At 40.6% G+C, this 16,172-nt stretch overlaps 1 protein-coding gene across 1 annotated transcript in view; it reads right to left on the bottom strand.

Annotated features, from left to right (window-relative positions):
- SPOCK1 (SPARC (osteonectin), cwcv and kazal like domains proteoglycan 1) overlaps nt 1-16,172 on the bottom strand; it is a 511,507-nt gene that overhangs the window by 24,679 nt on the left and 470,656 nt on the right. The window contains exons 8-10 of the mRNA XM_032780550.2: nt 9,975-10,196; nt 8,796-8,858; nt 1,460-1,597 (exon numbers count right to left, since the gene is read on the bottom strand). Of these exons, the coding sequence (XP_032636441.1) occupies nt 1,460-1,597; nt 8,796-8,858; nt 9,975-10,196 (423 nt within the window). The remainder of the gene's footprint in view (nt 1-1,459; nt 1,598-8,795; nt 8,859-9,974; nt 10,197-16,172) is intronic.

Genomic DNA, 16,172 nt, shown 5'->3' with positions numbered 1-16,172 from the left:
TATTTATGCGGCGCCATGGTGGCGCCACTCCAGGGGGCGCCCAGCCGACCCGCTGAGTGTTGCTAGGGTAAAAGTTTCTCCGACGGCTGTGCACACGGCGCGCACACACCTAACTGGAATGGATATGAGCAATCACTCGAAGAAGAACACTGTGTTTCAATTTTGACCATTAAATCTGTTTTTTAATCTCAATCAGCTTTTTTTTAAAACAAAAAGTTGCTTTGAATCAGAAAACCAGAATTTTTCATTTAGAAAATACTGAGGCAGAACATTGACAATTGCACTACTTGTTTAAAAAAAAAACCCCACAGAAAAACATGAATCAAGAAAGTCACCAAAAGTTTTGCTGTCGATGAATCAGCAATTTTCCATAAAAAATGTCTTGTCAAAAATGGGCCAGTCGGCTCTAGTCGATCTCAGAAAATCCCTGTCACAATCAACGCTAACTGCTTCCTCGGTGGCTCATCTCAGCAGAGTACCAAAGAACTGAATGTGCATGGACAATGAAACACCCTCTCAGTGCAACTGATTTACACAGGTACCTTGGTGGGGATGGGGCTGCGCTATGGCTGTCTACATGTGGGTTGGGATCAGGCCACCAGGGAGCTGGGATATTGGACTGATCCACTTTCTCATGCACACATATGCTACCTGCCTATTTTGGATGCGTATCTGGCTGGGGTGAGGACAGAGGCGGGCACACAGGAATCTTCGTGCCCATCTTTGGTAACCACACGTGCAAATTGTTCTCAAAGGCTAGGTATATGTTGCAATTGCTTGATTTTATGTACACTCACGCACATACGCTCCTGCAAAAGCATCCGCTGACCCTGATATAGCAACTTAGGATGTAATCATGTACATTTTAGAGCTTCTAAAGCTTTTCCTTCTCTATTCTTGCTGGAAGTAGAGCAACTGAAGCTGTCATTACATTGAGTCACGTTGAAGAAATTCCACTTGTTTGCCTGATTATATAGAGCTATGCAGTAATTTTACATCAGTGTAATAACACTGTGGTATCAGCACTTTTAAAGGGTCTGCTAGTTAATTTATAAAACTTTGTATAGTTAAACCTTCCCTTCTTAGGAAAGCCCTGATTTATGAAGCCCCTGTAAATGTGGGTTTGACTGTATAAGGAACAATATATTCAATAACCAGGCGTAACAACCGCATCTCTTTTATTTTAATAGCAACTACTGCATTTGCCAAGCTGGTAGCAAAAACATTTCTTATCAGTGGTTATTGCCAATTTCATACCCTTGTACACACGCTCCACGACAAAGGTATGTGCATGAGCACACAGACACTTTTATATTGTGAATTGGAATACACTGGGGACTATGCTAATTATGTTTCCTGTGTTGTCACTTTTTGTTATCATGGCTGATCTTACAGCAATTTCTGGGCTTATAACGATGTTAATTTTTGTGCTGTCTTAGGGAAGCAGGTTATTACTCACCACAACTAACGGTCCCTTGTTTTCTTGAGCCGGCGATTTCATTTCCATACTTATCAACACACCAGCATTGCCCTGTACTTCCATGACACTGAGTTGCTTTGTAATATCCTTCCTCATTGCACCGTGGAAGGAAAACACCTGAATAAAGACAAAAGTATCCTTAGTAAGTCCTAGTCTTTACAGGATCAAGCAGGAAGATAGACTGTAGTTGTCCTGTTTCTTGTTTACATTAAAATGCCTTAATATGGCATCAGTTACAGATGGAGCCACCTGGAATGGTTCTGGTTTTACAAAATGTCCTGGATCAGGTTCTGGATTTGCAAAACCAACACTCAAACTGGATAGCTTGGCTCAAGCTCCCATTTTAACTCCATCTCCATATATATATTTGCACCAAGTGGTGTTGACTTCAGTCATTTGTTGCCCATTGGAGTATGTGTATGTGTGTAAACATTTGCATTGGTTCAAATTCCAGACAGTGGTCCTGATTTCTGAAGCACCTGTAAGATTTTCTCCTTTCTGATTACAAGTAGTGCCATTTTAAAGTGAAACTATACATTCTAGACTTGTAAACGTGGCCTCCCATTCTTATCTCTCGCAGAAGCTTGCTATGTTTTATTTCTTTCAAACAGATTCTTGATCTCATTGCTGCCTCAAGTCTAGCAGCCTCCATCTCCCTTAATGGCAGTAATACATGGCAGGTAGAGAGCACTTTGTATCCAAGGATCTCAAAGCACTTGACAAATATTAATGCATTTAGCCTCACGACACACCTGTGAATTATGTAAGTGTTATCATCCTCATTTTCCAAGCAAATCACCATCCGTTCATAGATGTTCTGCAAGCAGAGAAAGGCTACAGGTGTGGAGTAAATTATTCACTATGAATTATTCCCTCGGCATTACTTATCTATAAAGTTGAACTTCACACATTAAAGCAGAACTAAAAAAATCTTCACTATGCAAACAAAGGGCTGAAAAATTTTACTCCAGCAAACAAAGTTATTTAAGCATAAGGAGGAAGGGGGGATTGGAAGGCACAAATGGTATTTAGGTGCCTAACTTCCACTGAAATCCATTTGTGCCTTTCAAAATCTCTCCCGAGATATCCTGCCAAATCCCTGATGGGTTGAGGGAGTTTTATCTGGGACTGGGAGTTCGTTCAGAGAGAATGAGCAGGCACTCTATGCATCTGAAGAAGTGGGTTTTTTACCCACGAAAACTTATGCCCAAATAAATCTGTTAGTCTTTAAGATGCCACTAGACTCCTTGTTATGTTACTATATGAACATTTTATGAGAATGTACATTTTCCTGGTTGTAAGGGTGCCCTGAGCATGGGATGATGGCTAGATTGTGCTCTAGAGACAGCCCTGTGTAAGGAATAGTGCATTAGTTGCACTGTTCAGGAGGAGCCCAGGGCAGAACTGGGACTCAGAGATCCACCTCTGAGACACAGTGCCTCTTTTCCCCTGGGGGGAAGGGGAGAGTATGCTGTATCAGCCCTTTATAGGATGTAGCATATGCCCCTGTTCTCCTGACCAGTGCTTCTGGGAGAGATGGCAGAATAACTGCTCAATACACTCCCTGTTCCTTCCCATTCACTTGCTCACAAGACAACTGGCTGTGCATGGGCTTTGCTGAGGATCCAGACAAGGACTGGGATAGCCCTAATGCAACCACACAGGACCGGGATTTCTTAATTCTCTTTACTCCCTCTGTGTGCACTGGTGCCAGCTACAATACATCCTTGAATGATTAACATCTCTACAGGCCTCCTTTCAGGGTTAAAATGCCATTCTTACACCTTGTCCTCCTATATGGAGCCCTACCCAAGACAAAATTATTTCCATGTTTCATTTTAAATTTCCATTTTTTCTATTGTTTATCACGAGTCCTTCCACAAGATTATAATTCCCTCTCAAGGCATCAGCCACCTGCTTGTTATTTAATTCATACCAAATTTAAGTATAACTTCAGATTTACTAGAAGTATTAAAAAATCACTAATGCTTGAGCTTTTCATGGAGAGACAGTAGGATACTGAGGCTAAACAAAAAAAAAGCCAAAGATTTGTCTCATAACAAAACCATTGCACATTAGCCTTTCAGAGTGTGGTGGATTCTTGCTTCCTGAGACAAGAGAAGCCAGTATTATTTCTGCCACCACTTTCAACAGATATAATGCAAATGTGCTTCCATACAAAAATCCCACATGTCCTTGGAGATCAGTTAGCTTCATTCCCAGGGGAGGTCTGTATAGACACTTTCCATTCCCTGCCAGTTGCTTCTGTTCCAGGCACAGAAAAACAACCTCATATTGTCTTAAATGATTTTTGAGAAAGTATCTCTTCTCTTTGTCAAAGAGCCCAGTGATTTACTGGTCACACAATACTAACTCTTCTACTTCAGTGTATGGAGCAGCTCTACAGATTGTTCACATATGTCAAAAGGGCTATTATTACCACATTTTCCATGGAAAAAAATGAATGAGAAAACATCGCCCAAATGCTCTGCAATTACTTATATAAAAGACAGAGAAATGGGAAGTCAGTCATATATACATTATGAATCTCTGAATTTACCATCTCATCCCACTGCAGATATTAAAGTGGATGTCTAATTTTTAAATGTCACAAATGTAGTATTGAAACATGTGAACATTAACCCTTCTATATCTGACCTGATCTCCAAGAACATTTTCACACTTATTAACTTTGCTATTTCAAGCAAGCAGAAGCAGTGGTCTTAGCAAGTTCATGTACCAGGACAATTGAAAGGAAGATGAAAGATTATGATCACCAGAGACACATCTTTATTTACCCACAGTCCAATAATAGCGTGGACATGTTGAACCATACAGTTTTCTAAGTTCACTCACTGCTCAGTCACTCGTTTCAATATTGATCCAGAAGGACTTTTCCTATTCATACTCATTTCCTTTCTTATTTAAAGACTAAGACATGCATTGGACTAGACAAACCTGAAGAAGATTACAGAGGATCAGATCCTCAGTGGGTGTAAACTGATATAGCTTCATCAGAGTCAATGAAACTATGTGATCCTCAGCTGGTGTAAATTCATTGAATTCAATGGGTCAATAGCAATTTATACCGGCTAAGGATTTGGCTCCAAATAATGATTGATGCATTATGTATATAAAAAAAATTCTTGTGACTTTTTCTGAGAAACTCTAACATCTCCCCTGGCCTTTGAAATTCAGTGTGTATCATTTGTGCAATGTTCACACAAATGCTTTACATGTGTTGCAAAAGATAGATTTGCAAAAATAATGGGTCAATCTCTTTGTTAGCATAAGTGAGTACAACTCAGTTGTTCTGAAAGGAGTCCCCACCCTCGGTGAATTTGGCCCTGTTTATTTAGGAGTTAAAAGGAAGACCAAGAACAATGCACAGAATAGGGGTGATTTCCCTGTGTGCTGTAATTTTGCATGGGCATTTTAATAGTGCCTTTGAATAGCTAGTTGTGGATGCAAATCAAGTAGCTAGAGGAGGAGCAAATACTCTGAGTTGGGGCTGCAACTCATCTTGCATACTATGGTCACTGCTCATATTTCCCAGCTGTCAGAGTAAGGATCACATTTTAATGCACTCTTTTTCCTTAATTTATCAGACACAGGGAATAATCCGCTGGGGACAAGAGCTTACATTCCTATGAAACAAAACATTCTTTTACAATAATCATTTACAGCATTGACTAAAGGTGAGTCACACCACAAATCCTGAATGTCTGGAATTTAGATTTAACATTTAGGTGATTTAGATTTAGATCCACATTTGGGGGATAGTTTGATCTCAGGTTTTGGGATGGCCCATCATAAAGAGGGAAATGAACAGGAGCCAGAGCCAGATTTCTGTTCTAATCCCTCTGCTTATATGGCCCCCATCACTGTAGGATCTGAAGGCCTTCCCCAGTGAGTGAGGGTCATATATGATTTGAAGCCATCTCTAACATTAAAGGCATGTCTACACTACCAGTGCTACAGTGGCACAACTATGGTGTTGCCGCTATGCGACTGTAGCACCGCAGCATAGATGTTTTGTTGACAGAGGGGTTTTTCCTTCAAAGCAGGCAATCCACTTCTCTGCGCGGTGGTAGCTAGGTAGATGGAAGAATTTTCCTGTTGACCTAGCCATGTCTACACTAGGTGCTAGGTCAGCTTAACTGTGGTGCTCAGAAATGTGAATTTTTCATACCTGGGAGTGATGTACCTAAGTTGATCTAAGTTGTAGACGAGACCTAAGAGTTAATTAAACAGGCTGCCAATCGAGTGTTTCTTGATTTGGTGTTCAACATCCCTGTTCCTCTTGTTATCTGTCCTCCTCTCTAACTGCCCCCTTTTGTCTCCTGCTCTCACTCTGCTTCACATCTTCTTACTGCCTCTTATGCCTGGTTCAACCTCCCATTATCCAGGAGTCAACTGCTTCCTCTCTTCTGCGTCAAACCATCTTCTTTTGTGATGGCAGCTCTGGGTTTTCTTGTATTTCAACTACCATTCTGTGTCTGAGGAGCAGTGACTGTTTTGTAAAACATTGTGTATGCTTAAAGCACCCTAGAAATGATACACTCTTATCAGAATGAAAACACTGCCACAGTCTGAAGTATGGCATTGCTACTGCTCCATTGTAATGATAATGAATAATAATCAATGGCCATCTATTGTGGAATATATAGAAAACATTGGTTAGAGCAGTAGGCTGGGTTGTGGGAGGCCCACAAACCCAGTTCTGCCACAAACATCCAGTGTGACCCTAGGCAAGTCCCTTTGTGTTTCAATTTCCCATCTTTAAAATGAGGGTGATAGCACTGCTATAACTACATGGGTGTTGTGAGGATAAATGCATTGAAGACTGTGAGGTGCTCAGATACAACAGCGATGGAGGCCAGACTAGTACCATATATAGAATTAACAGCAAAGCTGAGACCTAAAGAAGAGCTGTGTAAGCTTCTCTCTCTCACCAACCTAACTTGGTCCAGTAAAAGATATTACCTCACCCACCTTGTCTCTCTAAAATCCTGGGACCAACAAGGCCACAAGAATACTGCATACAAACTCAGAGCTGGCAGGCATTATTAGGCCCTGTATTAGCTGTTATATCACAGGATCGATACAGGAAAAGACCCAATTTGAAGATACTGACGAAAGCAGAGGGTAGATACCTTAGTGATGTAGGAGAAGTGTGAACAGGCTAAACCAATGGTTCTCAACTCACGGCCCAATCGGCACACAGCTGCAGCCCATGTGACATCCTCAGGGCCATACAGGTGGTATATATATTGTGTGGATGCAGCCCACATAACACAGAGAGCATTGTGTATGTTACCCACAATGGTAAATAGGTTGAGAACAATTGGGCTAACCAGTTTTGCTCTTTGAAAGTAGTGTCTCTACGTGTAATTGCCCCCTAGGTAAATCTGGCAGGAAAAGATTAATGGGCCTGTTTACTTTTTAATTCAAAACACTGGGATGATGGCCTGCATTTGAAAGTCTCCAAATTCAACAATGCAACATATTTAATGACAATTGCTTTGAAGTACTTTGGGGAAATTCTCAAACTCCTCATTTTTTCAGCCAATACAAGTTTACAGAAATCTTCCTTGTGCGCAGTGTCCAGAATATAAATACTTCATTTTACATATCAGAGAAAGAGAATAATTAAAGAACAGTCTCATTGCCGCTCATATCTTTATCTTTTTGGTTACTACAAGCAGCATTTTTGTCATGTGTATGTTTTGTTTTTCCACCTGCATGATTTTGCAACTGAGACAAGAAAAAAATCCACATTGTTCTACTCTGTCTAAATAGCAATGGGATCAAATAAGAGGCTCTCAGAAGGGTGTTATTATGTGGGAAGACTTTCAAGTTGCTAACTGAACCAGAGAGTTCCTCCTTTCTATATTTTCTTCTAGCCTGTAGAGAAAAGTATTATAGAAATCTACTGATTTGTTGAATTGAGCCGTTTTCCCCCCTTCCTTTTAAAAAATATATATTGTAGATGGACATAATTATTTGTGGTAAGAGAACATTTTATACCAGTGTTATTCTGTCATTTTACTCCAGCTATTTTGATCTGACCCCACTGGCATGAAAAGGAGGTTATTTGTATGTTTGTATGTTCTAAGCACTGTGTGAATAGCCATTATTTTCCCCATGTGTTAGAACAAACCATTTTTCAGCCTAGCTGACATTTATTTCATACTGCACAAAATAAAGACCGAAGAAATGTAGGGCTGGATTTTCCATGTTGTCTAATGGACCTGGACGCCCAACTCCCATTAGAAAATAATAGGAATTGGTCAATCCATTCTGTTAAGTGGCTTTGAAAATCTCATCCATAAAAGCATCCATGAAAAAGAGAGAGAGAGACCAGCAAACACCTGTGCAACAATCTGCAAACAGAACCATTTGCTGGCTATTCTACCTATCCTAGTGTTCTCTAAAATTCTCAGGAATAATTCCAAAGTCTTTACTTTCGTTGCTAATCTGAATCTTTGTGAGTCAGAATAGGATATCAAACAGCTATGCACCTTACACTTAGTCAGCTTGTATGTTCTGTATTTTTCCCAATTAAAACTTGCTAAATATTTAATATACATTGCTGATTATCAGGCAAATCTTGCAGTCCTTATATCTGCAATCTTCAGTCAAGTAAAACTCCCACTGATGTCTTGTGGCCAAATTCAGTCTTTTTTCTCTAACTGCTGCCAATAACCATCCTGTGTGATTTGGCCTTACATAAGTTAATAAACTGGAGATGCACTACAATAATGCTACATAGATTGCAGTCCACACAACATCTTGAGGTTTCAATGGTATGCAGTTATCAATTTAACAGTCTGACTTTTCAGCTTTTAAAAAAAGACACAAAATATCTCATAGCTCAATATCACCAACAGGAAGTAGAAGAACGAAACATTTAAATGTGCAGTTAGACAAAATTTTAGTCCAATAAATGTATTTTTAATCTTATAATTGGAAGAATCTGAACTCTCTTCATCTATGTACTCTGCTTTTTTTAACTAGTCACAGGAGATTTTAATTAAAAATACTCTCTTTTGCATCTACATGCTCAGATACTATGGTGCCAAGCATGTGTAAGAACCTATATAGAATAATATTCATGTTTTTGGTGAGGTGATATAAATTTGTTCTGAATTAGTTGCCATAAATGTATGTTGACATCTCATTATTTCATGAAACATCAGGCACAGGCTCAAAATATTAATCTCTAATTGAAAAATGATAACTGCACGTCACGTTACAATAATCACAGAGCTTTAATTAGTTATTGAAATGAATGGCATGTAATCAAACTTACCCAACAGACTCTTTCCCCTACTTAGCTTTTGAATCCTGTTCATTTCATTCTGGCAAGGGAGACCTAAGATATAATGTATGAAAGTCAGTTTCCAGATGGTACCGGACAGACTCTCTAATGATTGGCTTCACTATTTACATGAAATACAGTCTACTGTACACCTGGGAATGCAATAACCCCATATGCTGGTAATATATTGCAAAACAAATGTATGTCATTAGCGTTACTAATTAAAAAATTCAAAACACACTATACTTAATAATAGTGTTTTGGGGCCATTTGGGTTGTTAAACATTTTTTTCTTCTCCTTCATCAAACTGAAATAATGCCAGGCTTCTAATTTATGATTTGCTAATAGACTAATTTCCACATTAATAAGAACACAAGTTCATAAGCCTTCTATTAGCAACAGAACTAATTCCTGAATGGGAGTGCCAGTAATCTGATTGCTTCTTTGTTTGTTTCACCAGTGAATTACATGTAATCAACAGTATCTGCCATGGCTATACAATGCCCTTTCTCACCAGGGATAAAGAAAAGGGCCTTTTGTTTTTAAATGAAGAGGGCCACGAATCAGCAATTCAAGATAAATGGAAGTGAAGTCAAGATGTAAGAAAGATGTTGAAACCTAGAAAATCCTAAAAAAACCCACTACATATTTGTGAAAAGGAGAGACCAGAACTTATCAAGACAACTATAAGGATTTAAAATGTATAATTTATTCTCAAATATTAATCTGAATATGGTAACAATTAAGCTAAAAGTTTTAAATTTGTCTGGCTAAAGTTAGGTACCTAATTCCATATTTAGGCACCTACATAAATAGCCTGAACTTCCCACACAAGGAGCACCTATAATTCCCATTGACTTCAGTGGCAGCTGCAAGTTGCTCAACACTTATCTGGCCATTCCTATTTAGGTGTCTAAACGTGATTCCCAAGTTTGTAAATACCCCAATGTCTCTTAACATGCTGTCCAATGCTCTGTCCACCGAATCATACTTTAAAGCCTCTTATCGTCATCCCAAAATGTATGGTGATGGCTGTCTTGCGTAAATATTATTAACAATAATAATAATAGAAAAGACATTTTGTCAAGTTACATTTTCCATACCATTATTTTAGCATCCATAGTAATGAATTATAGATCAGTTTTACGTTACCTAATGGAACGACTTACCTCCCGGCTTCTGAAAGCAGTAACACCATTCATTGTTAGAAAGCTTTCCGTCTTTGAAGGAGTCACATGAGTTGAAAAGGGGTTTAATGCATGGCTCATACTTATCAAGATAAATTGCATTGATCTCTGAGTGATCCAGGAGGAGGTCATAGTTCATATCAAGTTTGTTGAACATCCAGCCTAATGAATCCTTACAGATTGGTAGTATGCTGGTGTCAAACCCTATGGAAACATGGGCAAACAACCGTTGGTGAGTCAAACTACACAGGCCTGACATGTATCATTGCTAAATTACGATGTTCTCTCTCTTGCATGTCCTTTTAACTGAAATATGGAGTGAACTTTGTTTCAGTTTAACCCTTCTCTGCCCAACCAGTAGGAAACCAGAACAATACTCTGATTCCACTAAGAATGAAAGAACTGGTTGAATCAAATCAAGCTCAAAACTAGATGTGATTCTGACCCAAATCCTGGATAAGAATGCCACTTACATTTTGGGGGAGAAAAAAGGGGTTGGGGTCCACATCTGATTACTGCAACTCAAGCCCATCTTTACTCAAATATCAACCCTAACTTACTTTTTCTCTCTTTCCCCTTCTCCCCCCATTTGCCAGTGTATTGGCTTGGTTTCAGTAAGGGTCAGAAGCAGAAACACAGTTTTCAAACTAGCTGAAAGCAGAAAGCAACAGAAATCTTGAGAGAAAGCCTCTCCTTGTGAGATTACCAGCCCTGTTTCTAGTCACTTTGCTGAATCCTTTATTGGTTGCCTCTCACCTTCTACGTTAGCTCCAAGCTTCCTGCCCTCTCCTTCAAGACCCTGCACAACCTTGCCCCTGCCTGCAGCTCTGCTCTAATTTCCTTATATTCCCTCTGCCTACAATCCCCCTCTCCTGCAACTTTCATATTCTGTACTCCTCCTAACTGCCTTCTTTGCATCTTCATCCTTGTTGCTGTTCACACTTGACACTCAGGGCACCAAATGACCTCCTTTTCCTTGTTCTCACACCCCTTCTGAAAACTCATTTCTTTCACCAATCCCCTCAGTGCTAACCCCATATTTCTGGCAGATCTGACCCCACCCCAAGTCTTGTAGCATGTCTGACTCGGAATTCTTTATCTGATCTAGATTGTGAGCTTCTTGAGGTGGAGGTCATGTCCTTTTGGGTTGGACTACTCTGAACAACAGGACTGGCTCTAGGCACCAGCAAACCTGGTACATGCTTGGGGTGGCACAATTCCAGGGGCGCCATTCTGGGAGGCTTTTTTTTTCCCCTTCGGCAGTTGCGCTCTCAGAGGTTTTTTGGGTTTTTTTGTGCTTGGGGCAGCAAAAAACCTAGAGCCGGCCCTGCTGAATAATCACAGTGCTGGGGTTTGTTGAGACCACAAATGCACATGAATTGGGGCATTTGCACTCATGTCTCACAGAAGCCCTCTGCATTCGAGCCTGGTTATATCTTTTGCAGCTGAAGAGGATTCTGCTTTCCCAACACTTCAGGGAACAGGATTCGTGTTCATTTAATATCCCACATACTCTAAAGAATGCAGCAGGCAGGAATACCAGAGGACCGCCATTGCATTCACGTTCACATTTGCAATGCGTACATGTGCATTTCTGCAATCTCTATAAACACAGTTAGGGGCGTCATTTCAGAAAAATTCTGGAGAGAGGGAAGGCAAAGTTCTATCAGCATGCAGAACATTATGTGATTATATTATATCCTGCAAAGTCGGGGCCAGAAGGCAAACCAAGGAGCATACAGACCTATGAAAAGTTTGGGGAAGGCTCAAATCAACGTGTGTGTGTGTGGGGGACAATTGTGTCTCTTCCCCCATAGCAAATGATGCCCCTGAACACAGAGTTCTGGACTTGTTGGAGGAGGGTCACCCAAAAGAGAAGCTGGGATTTTTAAGTCCTCAGTAGTAGTTATTGCACTTACATCTCCAACGCATGGTACCCAAATGCTAACTAACCCCACAACACCTGCCTGTTGCAGGAAAGTATCATTCACAATTTATAGGTGGGGAAACTGCCATTAAGAACCCCGGTTTTACAAAGGCTTACAAAACGTGCATGTGCAGGGTTTTGCACTCATGTAACCCTAATGAGTGGGACTGCTTCAGGCACCTTGCGCGCACACACACACACACACACAATGTAAATGTGACCTGCCAAGCGCACATAGTGACCTGCCAAGTGCCACATGCTCAATCCGCTACACAACCAGCCTCTCTTGTATTAGGTTGACATTCCTTTCACCGTGCTGAGGAGATCTGTCTTCCATTTAGAAGAGGTTCAGTTTTAGGCTCATCTACTCTGAGTATCAAGTTTCATCTCCAAATGCTGCTTCTGAAAACTATCGCTTAGAATCAAACTGAAAGCCTAGAATAGTGCTGCACTGTCTGCTATGTTAAGCATTAAATTCAAGGAAGAGTAAAGCTTCACTCTGGAAACTGCATCCTTGAACTGCATCTCTAGCTGAAGGTTGTCAGTGACATGGCGGAACAGGCAGAGGGGTTAAGTAATAGGGAAGTTTTTGTCATTCATGACACACGTTTCTCTAACAAAGTAAGAGGATAACACCATTTCCGTGAGGCTAAAGAGAACTCAGGCAGGGTAGAGAGATCATGCTGAACTTTTCGTTACCTCATTTCCTGATAGCTGCTCCTGTGTTATCTGTTTTGAATTTGAGTACATCAAAAAGGAAAAACTATATGGAATATACACAGATCTATCCAGCTCATCTTAGGCAAGTTGTGCCATTGGTTTCAGTCATTCTACTCATCTGAGGAAGGCAAGCAGGATTTGCTCAGTGAGCAAACATCAGCTGAGAGAACTTCTGTAAGAGGCCCAGACCCCTATAAAGAGGAGAGTAGAGCTAACCTACGGAGACCTGCCATTCTGCCAGAACCACCCTCAGGATGCAAGGTCAGGGGCAGCACGAAGCCAGGGAGTGGAGCCTGGGGAGGTTAGAGATTCATGTGGAGGTGGTGTTGTTCCATGGTTCCTCTGAGCCTCCCCCACCCCTCAGCAATGCCATCGTGGGATGTCACACAACCGGTTAGCTTCCATTTGGCTGCTCCCTCCCTCTGTGGATGCACTCTATGGTGGGGTTCAAGTGCCACGCTGGGGGTCTTGCTGCTGCTCAGATAGGTGATTACACGGTCTCTTGTGCGGACTGGGTGTTTCCAAGCCATTGCTTTCTCTGGCAGGCCACCTCCTAGTTGTGTGTGTGTGGGACAATTGTGTGTGGCTCAGCTTGTGCACTCTGGCGGGGATGGAGGCAGCGCCATGGTGGGAGGAGATGCTGGCATGGACTTGTCTGACCTCTTCACATGCTCCGTGATTTGTGTGCTGTTCCTATGACTTTTGCTCCCTTCCCTGCTGTGTGGCCTTGTGTGTGTGTGTGTACAACGTTCATTCAGGACACAACAATGGAATCTTTGCAGACTAAACTTTACTAGACAGTGACTCATATGGATAAGAAGCTGTTTTGTGACTCGCGGCCAGGGGCTGCATCAAAGAGGCCGTTATGGAAGGTCACTTATGAAGATAGTTAATTATATTAGTTTAATACTTTTCTATTGTTGCTGTTTTAAATAAACCAGGGAGCTTTCATGACACAATCAAGCTTTTCAGGTTAAGGTTTATTATGAAGCTTCTCTACTAAGCAGACAGTGCAGTATGTAAGTGTTCAGATATTACAGTGATGGATGGATATTACTAGTGAAAAGGTTACTATCAGGATGGCCTTTCAGCATGCAGATGAAAGTCAGACACAACATCAGTTTCTACCTGCACTTCAAATTGCCTCTTGATAAAAGTTTCTTCCAATAAATTACCTTTCTCAGATCAATATCAACAGTCAAAAACAAAAATGCTGAAACTCAAGCCCACGTCCTCCCATGTTCAGGATTAAAACCAAGCGGACTCTCAGTAAATAAAGCTGAATTCACAGTGCAAAGATCAGAGGGGTAAATTCTCAGGGCACTGTATTGGAAATCGTTCACAGAACTTGACTATTTTTAATTGAAGTCACTGCTAGCATATATAACTCTTTGTGCACCAAACCAGAGTTCACTTCACCCATAGCAGGACTACCATAGACAATCGGCCTGAGCAACGATAAATGAAGTAATTGCATTTCTGGGGCCTAAAGCCTTATGATAACTGTGACAATGTGCTGCATAAAATAAATACCGTTTACTGCATTTCTTAAGTGAATATAGTGCTGGTTTAACAAAATTACAGCACAGGCAGCAGCAAGGTGAGCTTACCTCTATCATCTCGCCCATCTGCCTCAACCCTGCCTTGCAATGACCACCACTAAGGTGAGAGTAAAGTGCAGGTGTCATGCTCATTCAGTTACTGGCTTCTCTGCAGAGACTGCCAACAAGGATGCCAATTAGTGTCAATGATGGCAGAAGTTTTTCCGATTTGGACACCTGTTCACTAGGAACTGGACTGAGACCATTACATTTTACATTCCATCTGACAACTGCTCCAAGTCCTAACAACTTCCATTCACTAGGAATCTGGAAGGGATTCAAACTGGTGACCTACATGTGCAAGACTCCACATCCCATTATTATCCCAAATCATCCATCTCCTCTGCATGCAAAAACAAACATCAACAAAAAACCTTTTGTGAAATTCCTAATTAAAAATAAATACACCTTCTGGCACATAACATTGCTTTTTTTGACTCTCCAAGAAGTGACTTACATGAGTTGAGTTTGAGTGACTTCATTAAATTATACAACAATTAAATTAACAGGAAAATAATTAACCTAATTTCCATCATCACTAAAAATACAAAACAACACCCAGAAATATTTCTCTGAGGCTTTTTTTTACATTTCACACAGCGCCACCAAATGTAAAAGATAAACGTCTCAGACCAGCTGAGTAGATTTTAGAAACACAACAACATTATGACCAAGCAACAGAATGAAGAGCAATTTGAATCTGATCCTAGCTACTAATTTGTTTGATTATTTCCTTATTTCAGTGCATGTTATTCATATTAGTATTATGTCCTGAGATGCTGTCAGTTAGAGAGAGACATAGTGCCTGAACCAAGGTGCTTAATTTAAATCAGAAAGACAGATATTACATGGCTGAAGGTCCAATTCTTGAAGCAGTGCAGATTTCCCTTTTTTTTTTGCCTTTTAAGAGAGGAAAAAATAGGAGTGATTTTTTTTTCCACCTGGGGGTGAATTTAATACATCCAAAGAGCTTATTTACACTCACACTAGCATCTTGAAAATTTAATGTAGCACAGAGAAATCTCCACTGGAACACTTTCTCTAGACCGCGAATGTGTCCAAGGCATCTTTCCACCATCTGCTCCTTTTAATGCTACGGGGCACCCCCAAAATGTATTACTTTGAGGATGCACATACCACTTAAGGCTTCACAGGCATAACCAAACCAGCTCAATTTAATGAAGTGATCAGCCTGCCGAGGAGGGGAATACAAAGAGAGCAGTAAAAGGAAAGAGCTTTTTTGAACCCGGTTGTACTTTTGGCCATCACAACATCCCCTTGACAACGAGTTCCACAGGCTGACTGTGCGTTGTGTGAAGAAGCAGTTCCTTTTGTTTGTTTTAAACCTGCTGCCTATTCATTTCATTGCATGACCCTTGGTTCACGTGTTATGTGAAGGAGTAAATGACACTTCCTTATTTGCTTTCTCCACATCATTCATGATTTTATAGACCCTCAGTCATATCCTCCTCTAATCGTCTGTCTTCCAAGCTGAACAGTCCTGGTCTTTTTAATCTCTCCTCATATGGAAGCCATTCCATATCCCTAATCATTTTTGTTGCTCTTTTTTGTACTTTTCCCAATTCTAATACATCTCTTTTGAGATGGGGTGACCAGAAGTGCATGGAGTATTTAAAGCGTGGGCGTACCATGGATTTATATAGTGACATTATGATATTTTCTTTCTTATTATCAATCTCTTTCCTAACAGTTCCTAAGATTGTTAGCTTTTTTGACTGCCACTGCAGACTGAGCGGATCTTTTCAGAGAACTATCCACAATGACTCCCAGATCTCTTTCTTGAGTAGTAACAGCTAATTTAGACCCCATCATTTTGTATGTATAATTGGGATTGTGTTTACTGTGCAATACTTTGCACTTATCTACTTTGAATTTCATCTGCCATTTTGTTGTCCTGTCACCCAGATTTGT

Source organism: Chelonoidis abingdonii, chromosome 7 (genome assembly GCF_003597395.2).
Source record: "Chelonoidis abingdonii isolate Lonesome George chromosome 7, CheloAbing_2.0, whole genome shotgun sequence".
NCBI lineage: Eukaryota > Metazoa > Chordata > Testudines > Testudinidae > Chelonoidis > Chelonoidis abingdonii.
This window is presented reverse-complemented; position numbering and strand designations above follow the sequence as displayed.